This window comes from Adelges cooleyi, unplaced genomic scaffold, assembly GCF_023614345.1.
Source record: "Adelges cooleyi isolate 19-005CV unplaced genomic scaffold, UGA_ACOO_1.1 ACOO_flye_CR_arks_rails_tigmint_CR_PRNA_574, whole genome shotgun sequence".
NCBI lineage: Eukaryota > Metazoa > Arthropoda > Insecta > Hemiptera > Adelgidae > Adelges > Adelges cooleyi.
Window position 1 is genome coordinate 6589450 of NW_026096268.1, and position 17204 is coordinate 6606653.

Sequence of the window (17204 nt, forward strand, 5' to 3'; positions counted from 1 at the left end):
CTACACGATAATCATACGATATAATGGCGCATAAAAAATCCATTGTAGCCCTACGTGTGTTGTTTTCACGTTATTTTTATTAACAAAACTATTTCCGAACACTTACGAGACGGGATATTATATTATTATAATGACTACGCGGATGAGCTCAAAGCCAAGGGCCTATCTGCATGCATGTTATGCGTGTTCCGTGTGTAAAAACGAAAAATCAATCAAACGCCACATACCTATTACCCATATATTATATATATGATATACATGTACCATTGTACTATACATAATAGTTGTTAACTACACACAACGTTTACGGTCGGTTTCGTCCAAGAACCACAGATCTAGGGTTTGGGAACCCTGTTTTTTTATATAGAGCTAAGACAAACATAATAATATACTGCGACAACAGAGTTGTAGCGACAGAAAAATAAAAGTGTAAATAAATGGGGTAAACATACATAAATTCTGAAATAATTTCCCATGGGTTACCAAAAGTCTTCGATACAAGGTTCGGTGCAATTGAATATTAATTTTTCTTTTATATTTTTGCTAGACAATTAGAGTTCAGTACAGAGTAAATTGAGTTCTTGGAAAACTAAAAACTTCAACAGTGTTTCTTTTTATTTAAAAAACATAAGTACCTATAATCATTACAACTATTCAATTTGTTAAGAAAAGGCAGAAATGATAAGGGTATTGTTATACAACATAATTACCATTTTACCACTTTTCCAAGTTTTCATATTTGTTTACCAAAAATGAGCCTGCTATATCAACCATGAGAGCACGTTTTAGAGAAATAAATTGTGGAAAGATAATTTTGTTGTATTAGTAAAAACTTTTTAATAGTAAAAAAAACTTAGGTAGAATAACCTAATCTAACCAGATTGAAGTCACCTAAAGAAAAAAATTGTTAATTCGCATAGATTCAATGTAGATTATAAAACTGTTGGCCACAAAATTGACCGTTCCCGCCAGATTTGAAATTGATAAAAAAAATTGGATGAAAAAACAATTAAGTATCTTTCCTGTGTTCCTCCTCCGCAATGTCCAATGTTTAACAATATAATTATTTTGAAGTTTTTTTTATGTTATTTGTTTTTTGAGGATAATATGGTCATTTGTATAAACAGACTTACTTAGTGTTACGCAGTTAACAGATTCCTTTCACTCATACATAAGTCAATCCGGTAACGAGGTGCCATAATGACATGTCACGATATTGTTATTAGTATTAGTATTATTATTGTCACAACTATAGCTGTCATTGGCCGCGGTAAATTACAGTAGCGTTACTCGCCATCGAATTCGAATAATTCAACGATTTTTCACGGTTGTTCGTCAATAAACATTTTCTAAACCGCTGTTAAAATCGTATATTATTATAATATACGTACGCATAGCGCACGACGAATCCGTTTGTGTTGATGACATGAAAAAAAAATTAAACAAGCGCATAAATAAAATAGTCGGTCGATTGAGGACGATACGCATGGTAATAAAATATAATAATATTATTATTGACGTACTACTCCAAAAGGAGTATTTTTTAAAGAAAAGTCTTTAAAGGAAACGTCGCCCGAATTTATTAGTTTGTTCAATATTTCATTAGTTTCATTATTTTTTATTGATAATATTATTAATGGCCAAATTATAGATCTTTCGATTAGAACGAATTTTGCATTTTTCAAGAGCCTATATATATATCTGCTGCAAAAAATGTTATCAAAAATGGCCTAGGTAGGTAAATATTTAGATAAACTCTTGTTATTAAACTTCAATCATAGGTAAATATGCTCTGAAACTGTTTAGCTTCCCAGAAGAAATGTTTATCTCTTGTTTTTTTGTTATATTAATACACGCCTCTTTACTATGCTTATAAAGGAGTACATAGATTTTAGAATTGTGACAATTTTTTTTATCGAAAAATTAGTTGGTTTGACGCGCACTTAAAATCCGTGCGAGGAACAACCACAGCACCTATGTTAGGCCATGTTGTTATTTGATAATAACATAGAACGAACATTAAGTAATCTAAATATTCAGCGATAAGGTGTAAGGGAAAGAAGTCGTTTCGTATAACTGATGAAGAAACCCGATTCCCGGGGCAATGTGTGTTTTTTGAAATAACTCTGCTAACACACAACTCAAGGGAATAGACGAGCTGTGGCTAGCACACGGCAGGAAATACCACAACCGGGTGAGAATGAAAAAAGACACATGCTGACGGTTTTTTTTTTGAAGAGGGGCCTTCGCTTCGAGACTCTTTCCTTCGAGTGAATAACCACAGCAGACTATAGTAGGCATACGTGTGTGTATCGAGTTACACAGTGCACTGTATAAGCTACTAATCTATTGTTTCAATCGAGCGAAATCCCTGGGCTAGAGACGGGATCGTGATCAAGAGTGTACCTCGGAGCACAAGGATGCTCATGCGTCACATAACATTATATCAGTTGTTCATTTAAATTTTTTTATTTTGATAGAATTATCATGTAGCCTTACATCAGATTACATAATTTGCAAACAACCGAATAGCAAGAACTCCGGTACTTAAAGCGTTTCAGGGAATATCAATATCAACTAAATTCCGTACGAGTTAAACAAAGAATGGCAATTAAAAAAAAAACCGTAATAAAGCTATTTTTTTTTTTAAGTACCCAGTAAAATGCATTACACCGAAGTAAATTATATTGATACGCACATCCGGTTTTTCTCCTTTGTCCGAGAAAACTAAAATATTGAACGTTAAGATGGCTGAAGGCGTTACAATAACATAACAACTAAATACCATAAACGACAACGAATTTTACACAATTAAATCCAACAGCGTGACCTTCCTGTCCAAACAATCACAAGACTTACAATTTACAAACAATGATATTTCAATACAATATAATAATAATAATAACAACGATTTTTTTTAAGTATTTAGTTTACCTCGAACGGTATCGTTAAAAATGACTGGGAAACATGGCTTTTATTTAACTAATATTTATTTTTTGTTATCGTTATGGAAATATTATATCTATTTCTTAAAAATATTCAATTTGAAAAAATGGTCATGTGTGAATTTATTTATTATTTCCTAAATTCGCGAATACAAATAGGAATAGTATACAAAGGCGATACCCGTGTATGGTTTATAATATGATTCTTCTTTTTTGGACTATATAAATTTTATTTATATTTTGTCGCCATAAAATCCAGAAATATAAAACAGCGTTACTAATCGACTCATTACAGTTGTCTATAAATAGTCAAATAGTCAAGATAATCGTTACGAGTAATTCAAATTAACATAATAAGCAATTGATTATTATTAGGTAATCAATATATAATAATGCCGGAAAATTGCACTTGCCCAACACTTAATTCATATTCGTATTTCTTTAAAATCAACAACATTACATTTAAAAACGATGAGATGATATTATTATTAAATTCTAACACGATTACACAATCATTGGGCAAAATATAGAAGCGACACAAATCACAATGGACATAATTTTGTATTGTCGGTTGCCAAGTTCTTCGGTTTTTTAATTTTTTTATTTGATTGTTATTATTTAAATCACTAGTGTACAGAAGCACGTCACGTAACACAATTCAAAATGTATGTTACAAAGTCCATACAATATTTGTACAACAACGAAAACAGGCGTCAGTTCATCTGAGAAAGCAATTAACAATTCCAAACCTATAATAATAATAAAAAAAAACCCCAATGAATGCGACGTTACACATGCAGTACATATTATTGTGCCTGTACATTGTAATACGTTTTACATTTGACGGTGAGAACAAAATATGTTTTAAGTACTAGACATATGTTTTTTTTACTAAAACAAAGAAAAAAGGAACTTCGTTCCAAAAATTCATAGAAAATGGATAGTCGCAACTTGAGGAACTGAGTGTAATATACTTATGGACGATTGCGAAACTATTTCGTCGTTAATTACTATTTGATAATAAGATATGTATCGGCGCAGAACTTTTCTGAAGAAAAAGTGTTCCAACAGCGTAACGAAATGATTAAATCTGGAAATCTACAACGAAACAAACGCAGTGCGCGACCGACTACTCTTATCAGTCCTTAATCATTTGTATGGAAAACGGAAACTTTTTTTTATGAGCTATAACGACGGTTATGACATCTATCCTTGATGTACAAAAAAATAAAACACTTTTAAAGGATAATGACGTCATTTTACGATGACCGGTCGGTTCGCCGGATGATGGTGCATAGTCATAACACTACGGTTTAATCCTATAGCTCGACCAAGGTGCACGTGCGGTCTCCATAAGAGATTGCCACAAGAGGCGTCGTATAACTGTACTTATGCATTATTGTGGTGTCCATACGAACATAAAGTACGTTTTTATCGTTTCGTTTCTTGAAAAACCACACATGCCATTTGTGTCCGACATATATATAATTTTCAATTATTTTACTTATCGGGTTCATCTTGTATAAACGCCTCGCTGGTGGAAAAAACACAAAAAAAATAATTAATTGCCGCTTTAAAACAAACGATAATTAATCCGAATAAAGGCGCGAATCAGAGAATCATATGAAAATAATTTACTGACGGTCCAGAAAACCGAACGCACACAAAATGTTTGTTAAGATGGAGTTTAAAAATAATTGTTAACGTATAAACAATACAGCTTGGCATTGATAATGACAATACCAAGGTGAAGGTAACAATATTATCAAAAAGCACGTCAGTAATATTCGACATAAATCGAATACGGAAATAGGGAAACTAGGCGATCATGTTGAATCAGTTTTAAAATCCAATTCGAGTTTAAAGATTAGGTAAGAATATGGTCGAAGTTTTAATTAGAGTTTGGAATGATAAATAATATTTGTATGTTGTGGACTGTTTTGTGTCACGAGCTAATTGTTTTACGGTTTTGGTATTTACATCGTCGTAGAATGATTTATTATTCGTAGAGTTATACATCATGGGGCTAATGTAAGTAAACCGAGATGAACTGTAATGTCTGGGTTGTCCTTATCCGGCAGGGCTCGTGGCATGGCTCTACGATGATAATTTATATTATGCATAACGACCGTATAGTGTAGGATAACTCTGATTTTGTAGTTTTCTACTAATAATTCCAGATGGTTCTCTGGTAATCAGTATACATATTATGTTTGAAAATCTCTGGTAACTTAAGACCTCAAAATCTTCCTTCATTCTGTATATTTTCTAGTACCTTCACGAGAGTTGAATCTCGGTACTTGGCTTCATTAATGATACTTACGGTACGAATGTTTTTTTGGAAGACAAGAGCGAAGCAGAAGTAATATTTCAAGGTAAAATTTACTTGGTTGTCGTTTTATCAACGCCAGTTTATGGACCGGCCGGTGGTAATAACGTTAAAATTATTGTAAATTTTATGACAGTCGGCAGGGTTCTCTTATTAGAGGCTAAAAATATTAAGATTTTTTTGGTTAAATTTTAATTGGACCGATCGTTATCGCCGTCGTTTGCGCAAAAAACATTAATAAAACAAACACTAGTTTTTACACACACAATGGGGCGTGGGCTATAAAAACGGTTATCTTAAAAAAACCACATACTACACGATCCGTGTAAATATTTTCCATTCGTGTTCACAGGCCTACGGACGTTATCTCTTTAACAAAATAAAGCAGAGCCGAAAGATATTACATCATTAGACACGAGTCATTGCCCGAGTGTTAAGACTGAACAAACTTCGAAAAAACTCGATGGGATTAATATTATTGTTTTTTTATCAGCCCAAAGTGTTAAACGACTTTACAATTATACAGCAAAGAATGGAACAAACAAATATTGATCTAACGGGTTATATTATTGTCTCTTCAAACCATTCAAGTGATAGGTAAAAGTATATCGGCAAACGAATCCCCCTTTGTATTGACGGCAACAAAAACTCCCTTTAGAAACCTTAGGTGTTTCGTTTCCGCTTCCGATAACGATATGATACAACACCTATAGAAGCACATTAAAATAATTATTTTTTTAAATATGTTATTTGAAAACGATTAATATACGGTTAAAATACAAATGTACGCATTAGGGTAACCAAAAAATATATATCAACGATAGTTTATTAATCAAAGCTTAAAAACGTGTCCGAAGGCTAAACGTCTATGGTGATTACCAAGAGATTTTTAATATTAATATCATTCAATTATTTAACAGCTATACTTATCATTAATTTTACTTGAACCGCGTGGGGAAATGTCAAAATTATAAATCGGTAAAATAAACGTTTCTCTTAGCGTTGGTTAAAACTAAACGGCTACTATTTTGTTGGGTTGGTACAAAATACAATAATGTGTGCAATTTTGTAAGCTTTTCTTTTAATTATAATACAATTATTGTTTTAAAACAAATCATAGGCATCGACACTGTTTAAAAACAATAATTTGTTCAACGGAAATTTATTAATATATTTTCTGTGTACAAAAATAATACGACCAGTTGGTAAGGTTTCGAAAACAACAACAAACACCCAACAGCGTTTGTTAGCTGTTGTGGTTTTTTAGTCGAGTCAACACTTAGATAGGCAAATTTTATACCTCTTCCCTTCCTCCTATTAATACATTTTTTTTTACAATCCTAATACGCAAAATCGTGAAATTCCAAATTAAAAAAAAAATGTATAATATTGAAAAGTATCTACTTCATTTAGATCGTGTTATATTCGAATTTACAATACAATTATTATTATAATTTATAATATATCTCTCGTCTTTTATATTTAAAAAAAATATGCTCTATTGTTCACCGGAATACATACAATCTCATTTATTTCTCACCCGATTTAACCGCCTTTATAGGACGCGTTATTTCTACTTCTACACGATCACGACTTTATCGAAATACTTTCTTTTCCCTGACTAATACAGTCGTCGTTAAACCATTTTGGTTATCTTTAAGAATGCATCAATCATTTATACACAATGGGAGTACCATATACCAATCTCGAAAAAATCACAAAGAAATTTATCTAGTTTGGTTCACTAATTTTACAACTAACTTTTATTTTTTAATATAATTATAATAAGTAGGTAATATTGTAATACAATATGCATAGATTTAATTAATGAGAATGGGACGAATACAGTATCTTTTTATTTATTATGGGAAATGGTAAATGTTCTGGTTATAAATTAATCTTTTACAACAATTAAATAGGCTATACAATTTTAATGTGAAATCATTATATTACTATGATATTATATAATATGTATGAAAAAGAAACAGATATTATTTTCTTCGTACTGTTGTAAAAAGCTAGTGGGCACCCAATAGTCCTTGAACCAAATACACGTTTATTGTAACTCACTACTCCCAACCCCCAGGCTTTTTTAATGGAATATTTTTCACTTAACTTTGATCTAAAACTTATATGACGATGCTAATTCAAAAAGATAACCTAGTAAATTGAAAATCCAACAAGCAAACTACATGTTTTGTAACAGACCCGAGATAAGCACTCTACTTAACACAGCCATATTGAAGACACGCTAAAAAAAACCGGAAGTGTACAAATTATCATATACATTATATACATTTAATGAAAAAAAACGAAATTCCTGCAACAACACTATAACTCTGAAACAATAGATGTATACTATTTACAATATTATATTATATTTTGCATTATTAGCAGAAAGTGGAATTAGAATGGATGCTATTTTTTTAAATTTTATTTAATAAAAGGCAACCGATCTGGTGAATAAGGAAGTCGGGTTTTTCATAGTATACAGGATACTTACAGTTAGGAAGTAGAATTAATATATTATTATATAACTTGTAAAATAAATATAAACAATAAATTAGTACAGAGCCGCACAACTGTGTGTAACTTATATAATTATGATAAAAAATTGACAGTGTGTAGCTTAATCAAACATACTTTAATGCCTAATTAAATAATTTTTTTAATAAAACATTAATAGATAAAACCATACATTTATTGTGATTGAAATGTTAAATTGTTTAATATATTACCATTTGGTTATGTTTCTCCTATTTCCCCTGGAAACATTAAGATTTTTCGACAATTGGACATTTTCTCTCGAGTATATATAACAAAGTTTGTGGCAAGTTGAGAAAAGTATATAATCAAAGTAAATATATTTTTTTGGACAAACATTTAGTGTTTTCTACAATAAATAAATGTAGTGAAGTAACCTTGAAAAACAAAAGCGATCTTTATCATAATAAATTAAGATATATGTCTTGGAAGTAGTTATACTGTTTACTTAAAAATCTACATATTTATATTACTTGGGCACATAATACTTTTCTTTTAAAAGTGAAAAAAACAAATGACTTATCAAGAATTAATCTTAATGGTTTTTATTTAAAATTTGTTTGTTTTTTTGTAATCATAGTATATAGTATTACTTTGAATAATATTGTTATACCTAAATATAATTGCCCGACTAATTTTTAAAATATAATCATAATATTTAATTCAGTACACACATATTTATGAATTATTTCAACTAAGAACTTATTTGTCATTTTATTTACATATCTAAAAATATATTAAACTATAAGCAGCATTAAAGTCTCCAAGATTCAAAATAAAGGTATACTATAAATACTGTTTGTAATAAATTTTACTAATTGATTGCACTATGCCTATAAGATATTTGAGAAAATTGTTTTAAATATTCAATGCTGTGGAATAACTTTAAAAAGTTATTTTTATTTGTTTACAAATATGTAATATTTTTTTATAATGTATGGCAATAAATTATATTTCCAGCAATGTAAACTGTTAGAAACATGAATGATGTATAATATTATAAATGAGATGATGTACAAACGAAACGGAAAAAACCTTAATACATTACACCATAGCTGAATTAATTGAATTAGTCACGGTACACTACGCCATAAAGACGGTAATTCAAAGTGATAATGCTAGCTACTTTATAAGTAAAAGATGAAAACTTTGTATAGACTTACCAAGAGCTTGACATTGTAGCATTTTTGTCTGTCCTTCGCTGACCAGATTCTTGGTGGACGACGGTTGCGTTATAAACCGTGGTGGTTGAAGGGATTCTAGAAAATGTTGTTAAAAACAAGACTTTATTATATTGTGCCATTGCAAGCGCCTATCGTATTGTAAATTTCAATGTCTTTCGCAGTTTACAACCAAAAACTATATACATAATAAACAAATCAGGTTCTAAGCAGGTACTTACGGCAGTCTGAGGAACTGATGAATACGGCCAACAACAGGAGAACAATTATTGCTGCTGGAAAGTGGTAATCCCGACATTTGCGGTATCTTTCTTCTTCTTCCATTTTAGCCACAGGAGAAGGCCGCGAAAACGACACTTCGGTAAGTATCAAACTGTTCGAAATAATAACGAAACAAAAAAAATTTAACCGACTAAAAAAAGCATAAACGGCTGCGGCAAAAGAAAAACGGGTGCACAAAGGCTACCGGCGACCGCGCACACCTGTTGCACCGGCGGCTGTTCAAAAGCCATGGCCGGCAACGGCCTTTTCGCACTGCACCCGACCCCGAACTGTCATATCACGGATAAAAAATAATATAAACAATTTAAAAAAAATGATAATAACGGTATTTTTCCGACGGAAACAAATTAGGTATTATAATTTAACTTCAGAATTTTTTTTTTAAAAAACACTAACGCAAAAAGCACTAGTAACGTACGGCAAAGGCGACGATAACAAAATACTATGATTACAACGATTACAACAATACACAGAGCGCACAGTACGTGAACGCGAGGAATGCAGTCCTCCTCCGGCGGCTCGCACACAAGACAAGAGACCACGGGGTACGGGGACACGGGCGCACAGTGCACCGTAACCGACGGCGACGCGCGGTGGACGGACGGACAAACAAAACGGACCCCTCGAGCCTCACCGCGCCGTACAGCTCTGCCCGTGGACGTTCATCGTTGTCGGCGGCGGCGGCGGCGGCCGTTACACCGCGTGTCACCTCGTTGCGCGGCGAGTGGAGGGGAAAATATGTCCCGAGGTGGGTTGTTGTTTTTTTTTTCCGTTCAACGGATTTGCCAAGTGACAGTGTCGCCAGCCCGAGAGAATTTCCCACCGATAGCACCGGTGTGATAAAAAGTATAAGACCAAGAAAAATTATCTTGGGAGGATCACACGATTTTGGAAAAAGTACCAAAAACGTTATACCTAGGATTACGTTATAATATCAATGTTATGTTAAACTTTGATCATTTTCGCTGAAACCGAATCTGGTACCAACACGTTAATTTGTTTCTTAATCGCAATTTAAAAAAAAAACACGCTCGTTTTAAGATATTTTCAACGTGTTCTGCGGGTTTAGATGATTTCTTAAAATTAATTTCAATTAGAGTTGCTTAAATTGTTTTTTTTCTGAACTTTCTGCTTAAAATGCTAATTTAATTCCATGACCAGTTCTGACTTCAGTAAAATGAAATTTTAAAAAAAAACACTTCTTTTAAAATATATTAAAAAAATATATAATGTACATAACACGCTGAAAATACCACAAACAATTGGGTTTTTTTAAACTTAAGAAGCAATATAAAATAAAGGAACTAAATAATAACGACGGGATGAGACCACATTCGGAATCAGAAAATAAAATATATGTATTTTGATAAAAAAATATCGTAAGCTTAGAATTAAAGTGAAAAATTAAAATCATATAAACTATAAAAACGTTTTTAATCGTAATATTTTGGAACTTATGACAAATAGAAAATTTAAATATACTAATTACATAATACATTGGTCAATGGTCATTGATACTTTTTTTTATACCTAGAGATACACGATACTTGATAGGATGTGTATCAAGTATCAACTAATATTGATACTTGTCATATTATAATTAAACAATTCTTTAATAAAAACTGCAATTCTAATTTTATCATTTGTCAACTAAATTTATTTTATATATTTGATAAATAATCAGTACCCAATGTACCTAAAAATGTTTATTTAATATGTGGCTATGAGTAAAATAAGGAACAGTGACTATTTAAAAAAAAAAATTATAAAAAAAAGTTGTTGTTATTTATTTGTTGGTAATACCTCTATTTATCTGTACGGGTTTTTCAATTTTTTTGAGGAGATATTGAAAAAAGCTAATGAATATTACTTATGAAGAACACATTATAGTACAATTTTACTCTAGGTACTGTAAAATTTTACAAAAATCATTTGTATGTTTTCGATTATCATCACTTTATGTAACACTAGTTATACATTATGCAACTAATCTCCATGATACATGATACACTTTTTTTGTATGAAAGTTTCATCATAATAGGTATACAAAATCTACAGTGTATTTAATTAAAATTAAAGCATGATATTTAATCTATGATGTCGTTGATATTATATGTCCATCTCTAATCAAAATTAATATTATACCAGTATTTGTTTTTTATTAGTATCGACACATCGCTTATGTCAAATTTTTTGAATTCGAAAGTAATGTAGGTGGCAATCTTTTGAATTATAATTAATAAACCTAGCGGATGGGGAAAAACATAATAATTAATAAAATGTGAAAATTCTGTTCTAAATATTTCTGATTAATATTTATTATAACTAATATATTTTGAACGACGAAATATATTTAAACTAATTAATAATTATTAGTTATTAGATATATTATGGTAAAAGCAGTATCGCCTGGCCAGTGCAGTTGGCAGCGCTCATTTTATAGCAACCCAATGATAGCCTACTTCTTGATAACTTGGTAATGGTATGTGATAATCGCTTTTTGGATTATGATAACATTCTCGATTGATAATTTGTTTGTTATCAATGAGAATGACCATGAAAATTATAATCAACAAAACTTTAGACACTAAAATGTTCATCGAAATTACGTGCAATAATAATCCACTGTTTATAAATGTAGTATGAATAAGCATCTTGCATTCGACATACGTCCAGTCCTCCAGTCGTTGGTCTCAGAAATGTCTATGGTGAGTCAAAATATTTTGTTTTAGTATTATTGTACTAAATTTTAGTAGATTCAAAAAGGTAAAGCATACCATACCATAGATAAGCAAGTTGATACTACTCGGTATCGAGGATTTAATTATATAACTTACTAACAGAATACAAGCAGAAAAATAAATGTATTATTGCGATTAGGAAGATGAAAACATACATTTTTACTTGTTACATTAAACTATTTGTAAGCTAATATGTGTTTTTTTATCTAAATAATTTTTATTTTATAGTTTTTGGGCTTATAATTTATATAATTTTTGTTAAGTATATAAAATAACAAATTTACTGGCGTTAAAAAAAGCGTGTGGGAACTAAGCCGCACTTGTTCCAAATAGATATAAACTTTTTTTTTCTCCCACTTGAAGGATATTTAAAAAAAATGTATTTGTTAAAAAACATTTTTGACTTTAGATTTTTAAAAATCATGTTGCAAAATATGTTGTACACTAATTAACAAATCTAAGAATCGTATTTTGAATATGACTAAAAAATATTTGGCTAATGAATAATGATAAGAAAAACTTAATAAATCGATTATTTGAAAACAAAATCGGTTCAATGGGCGAGGGAGGAGGGGATGATGCGTCTGTTATTATTTATTAATAGTAATGAGCCTATTTGATATGACGTATCTATGTGGAAATAAAGCTAAAATAGAATTTAAAACATCAATAAGTAATATTGTTGTTTATTGACTTTCACTTGTGTACTATGCATGTTAATTATTATGACGTATTTAGCGGGATAACTCACAAGACACTATCAATATTGCGCAATAATTTATAACACGAAATTCGTAATAAACATTATTATTTATTGTCCGTTAGACAATGGATATGACCAGGGAATTTGCATAAAATGTGCATAATATAGAGTTGTTTTATGTTTGTTATCCATACAGTATTATGCAAAATTAAGTTTTGCGAAAACCGCCATACAAAATATTTATATTTGGCTAAGTTATTAATTAAATTTTTTTTTTTTTTGAAAAAGATGCGTCGCTTTTTATTCTGCTATAGACTTCGACGTGTTTTTGAAGTAAATGGTCAGAAATGTCGGCTGGAATCGCTAAACTTCGTTTCTAAAAACTCACGTCGTTTGTTTTGTTAGATTCAAGTTGAATTTTTGGTTATGTGTTAATTTAGGAGTTCAGATATCCTATACTGTTCTATCCTATTTGGTTCAAAAAAAAAAAATAAAATATTAGCCTCCGTTGAAGAAATCTTGAAAATTTTAAACATGAAAAAAAATGTTCAAAATCTGTTTGGTAGACTCCTTGGAAAGTGATTACGCGTTTAAGTTATTATTTGTATAAAATTTGAATTTTGACTTTCCGTTTCAATAAGGTTTTAAAACATATTAAGGTATTTACACAATAAACGCAAACAACATTTTACTAGGCATAAAACTACAAACTATATAAATACTAAAAACACAAAGTAAATCAAAATCAAACTTTTATATAAAAATGTTAACGGCATTTCAAGCAAAATTATATTTTTATTTTGTTTATCGTCATTACATTTTACAATATTTATTTGTATATAGTGTGTATTCACTGTTCACACTAAAAATAATGTAATTATATATTTACGGTTTTGTTATGACTTATGTATAGTTAAAAATTATTATTTATTTAGTTGAAACGGGTTATCCTTGACTTTTATTTTTTATTCATTGTTCAATTAATGTTTTCACAACTCTGACGTCTCGTATAAGTAATAATATAACATCACGAGTTTCAGGAAAAGAAGACGGGTATGTTTTAAAAATTATATTATGAGAAATAAATTATTCAATAAGTTTTACTTTTCAAGTTAAGCAACATTTAACGAAATTAATACTTTTGATTTTATAATAATAAACGCTCATTTCGTATAACATAGATCAACATTAGTCATTAAATAAAAAAATAAAATAATCAAAAATTTAATTAATTTATAAATAAACTAATAAATAATTAATATAACGCGAATGACTTGAATATTTTATTTTTGTCGAAGTAATTAAAATTCAGTCATTAATATACTATTATTTATTTTTAAAATAAGTCACAATTATTTGATACATTTTAGGTCTCAGGAATCAAGAGCTTGAGCTCTACTGAGTGCTTTAATTATTAAGCTATGGTTGCTTTTATAGAATACTTCAGAATGAATTTTTCAGAAGAATATTTACTGTATTTAAGTTGGAAACAATGACTTATTAATTTTTCTTACAACATATTTATTACTTAGACTTTTTGTCTATATCATTAGTAGTGTATTTATTATTTTTGCATTATTTTAAGCATAATCCATTTTTGTTTAGATGTTGGTAATGTGACTCTTGACTTATGTGGACAAAAATTGCCCAATATTGTAACTATTGTTTTTCGACAATAAAGGATACTTTAAAAATCAATCATAATCATTTAAAATATATTTATAATATTATCATTCTAATTATTTTTGGTATTATTGATATTTGTTTTTATTTCGTTTATTTTGACATAGATATGTCTTGTGGCAGTCAGCAATTTTTTACACATAAAAAGAATAACGGGACAATCAAATATTGATTAAAATATAAACAAGTGATATAGTAACGGCCATAGAAATCGATTAACTGATTCAAAATAAATATCATATTATTATTGTAATATCATTGAACAACATAGCGAGGTCAGTTTTTACTTATAAACAAATACTATCAAGGCCATAAGACATGATTTAAAAGTTTTTCCAGCAAAGAGAGAAAATATGCGAGTTTCTTTCTCTCATTCATATGATTATTTAAATTTTAAACTATAATTATATTTGTATGTTTTCGCACGTTGTTTTTTTTAAATTCATTATTACTATTTTTGTATAATTTAATAAACGGTTGTTCTTCTATAAGATATAAGTAGGTATTCACTTACAAAGTAATATTTAACTTGCTAACAAATTATTCTGACTTAGCGATCGGTATTTAAGTGTTAGTGCTGTAGGCTGTAGGTATGAAATAAGGCACTATGACCCGAATTTTTTATTTTTAATAATATATTTAGGTGGGCACTAAAACTGTCATAATGTTTTAAAATATATACTAATACTTAGGCCTTAGACCTTTATGGAGTGCCTTCTCCCCACCCCAATAAAATTCTGGCTTTGGTACTACACCAGCCGTATTTAATTTTGTTCATTTATGTTACATTAAAAAAAAAAAAATATTTATTGATTTTTAGAAAACCGAACCCAACAAAAACATGATTGATCCTTATAAATATTCAGTTTCAAATTTAGCATTGACCAATGAGCAGCGAGAATTTTACGAATCCAATGGTTATTTGGTTGTCCCAAAATTAGTTCCAGATTATTTGTTGGACAGATGCAGGTAATAATAATTATTAATAAACTATTATTATGAAACAATAATTATTTATAGAAATGAGTTTTATACAAAATCTTTGGTTTGCTAGTGATCGTTTTGTTGATTTATGCCATGGTCGAGTTCCTCGAAATGAGATAACCATGATGAAAGATATATCACGAATGAAAGCTGGCTACAGCGGTGAACACTTGTATGGCAAAGCACAGGACATTCTTTGGGATGAAGAGTTTTATGAATATGCCAGGTACCCTAAGGTAATTTTTTTTAAAACTTAATAACTGTTGTACAATTACCGATAACTTAATTTTATTTACGTATACTAACAGTTGGTGGATTATGTTGAGAGTTTCATCGGATCAAACATTATGGCTATGCATTCTATGTATATAAATAAACAACCCGATATCGGAACAAACAGCTCGAGACATCCAGTACATCAAGTATGGATTGTTTTGGAATATAACTGTGATTTTTTACTTTTAATGACTGAATATTATAATTTAAGTATTTTCATTTATTTTAGGATCTTCATTATTTTCCTTTCCGTCCGGCCAATTTAATAGTAGCGTCTTGGACTGCCGTTGTACCAATAACAGTTGATAATGGTTGTCTCTACGTTATACCAGGATCTCACACGGGAAATTTATATCCGCATACTTATCCAGAACCAAAAGAGGTTTGTAATAACTTTGATAACGGTATTTGTGCTGTATATGCTTATGCTGTAAAATGTATTGTTTTGATTTTTTAGGGAGAAATAAATAAAATGTACCATGGAATCAGAGGTAATGATATTGAAAATCAGAAGAAAACATACTTAGAAATGGATAAAGGCGATACAGTATTTTTTCATCCATTGCTAGTACACGGGTCTGGAGTGAATATTACTCAAGTTAGTATAATATATTGTACTGATTCGAATAAATTTACACAAGTTTTCATGTAAAGTTGCTAAAATTATGTTAGATAAACAATAATATATTGCAGCATAATGTTTTATTTATATTTGTATTGTGTGTCGTGGTGACGTTTTTGGACCAAATAATAAAAACAAGTTTATGTATGTTCCATATAGAATATATTTAATTAAAAACTAATCAAATGGATAGCGCGGCTGTTGCCGAATTGGACATTTTAACCGATTCACTGCTTTACGAAGTTCTCTGGAGTCGGACTTAGCTAGATAGCTTATGTTTTATTAAAACAGAATACTTTGTCGAAATATGGCCAACTTTTTGCATGCATAATCATCCTACAGAGAGAGAAAGAGACTATTTTACAATACCTTTAGTATTTTTTACCATTGCCTAAAACTTAAACCAAAACACTTTAGCTTTAAATTAAGTATTTACATTTTAATTTTGTTTTGTTAGGGTTTTCGAAAAGCCATTTCGGTTCATTATGCATCGTCAAACTGCCAATACATTGATGTCACTGGTACAAGCCAAGAAAATATTAAGAATGAAATTTTAGAAATTATGGCTAAAAAAGGCATAAAAGGTGTTGATTTTGCGGTAATTATTAGACCATTGTTATTATTTTTTTTATTAAACCATTAAAAACTATATCTAATTATTTTTTTAAATTTACAATTCATTTTGTTTTCAGTTTGCTTGGCAAATGCGTTGCCGTTTGATCAAAGGAGCTAAAGCCAATTTGTGATAAGTGGTTGGTTATTTAAGATTTTTTATAATTAAGTAATAATAATAATTTTAAAAGATTTATATTGTTATTCAACTGACGTTATATTTATAAAAGAAAACATTGTTATCGCCTGTGGTTGTGGATTATAAATTATAGCTATATTTTTTTAAAAAAAATTTGAAATTT

General features: G+C 29.8%; 2 protein-coding genes across 4 annotated transcripts in view; one reads left to right on the forward strand and one right to left on the reverse strand.

Moving 5' to 3' along the window:
* LOC126843506 (protein sidekick) overlaps window positions 1-9898 on the reverse strand; it is a 35078-nt gene extending 25180 nt beyond the window's left edge. For both annotated transcript variants that reach the window (XM_050581068.1, XM_050581067.1), the window contains exons 1-2: window positions 9221-9898; window positions 8982-9077 (exon numbers count right to left, since the gene is read on the reverse strand). In XM_050581068.1, coding sequence (XP_050437025.1) covers window positions 8982-9077; window positions 9221-9323 — 199 coding nt within the window. In that variant the 5' untranslated portion in view covers window positions 9324-9898. The remainder of the gene's footprint in view (window positions 1-8981; window positions 9078-9220) is intronic.
* A 1929-nt stretch (window positions 9899-11827) lies between these two features.
* LOC126842897 (phytanoyl-CoA dioxygenase, peroxisomal-like) lies at window positions 11828-17172 on the forward strand. Of its 2 annotated transcripts, XM_050580114.1 has the most exons (9): window positions 11828-11989; window positions 14516-14683; window positions 15229-15377; window positions 15463-15628; window positions 15701-15814; window positions 15898-16050; window positions 16126-16266; window positions 16748-16888; window positions 16983-17172. In XM_050580114.1, the coding sequence occupies exons 3-9, from the start codon at window positions 15250-15252 to the stop codon at window positions 17034-17036; spliced, it is 897 nt and encodes a 298-aa protein (XP_050436071.1). In that variant the 5' UTR covers window positions 11828-11989; window positions 14516-14683; window positions 15229-15249; the 3' UTR covers window positions 17037-17172. The 2 variants fall into 2 exon arrangements, with proteins under 2 accessions (XP_050436071.1, XP_050436070.1); XM_050580113.1 differs by lacking the exon at window positions 14516-14683 and having other exon boundaries at window positions 11829-11989.
* Window positions 17173-17204: the final 32 nt, after the last annotated feature.

Bases quoted from the DNA above. Each gene is read 5' to 3' on its own strand.
- LOC126842897 (XM_050580113.1), top strand. From the start codon at position 11,924: ATGAATAAGCATCTTGCATTCGACATACGTCCAGTCCTCCAGTCGTTG. The intron at 11,990-15,228 runs GTGAGTCAAAAT...ATTGATTTTTAG, and splicing joins TGGTCTCAGAAATGTCTATG to AAAACCGAACCCAACAAAAA. The intron at 15,629-15,700 runs GTAATTTTTTTT...GTATACTAACAG, and splicing joins AATATGCCAGGTACCCTAAG to TTGGTGGATTATGTTGAGAG.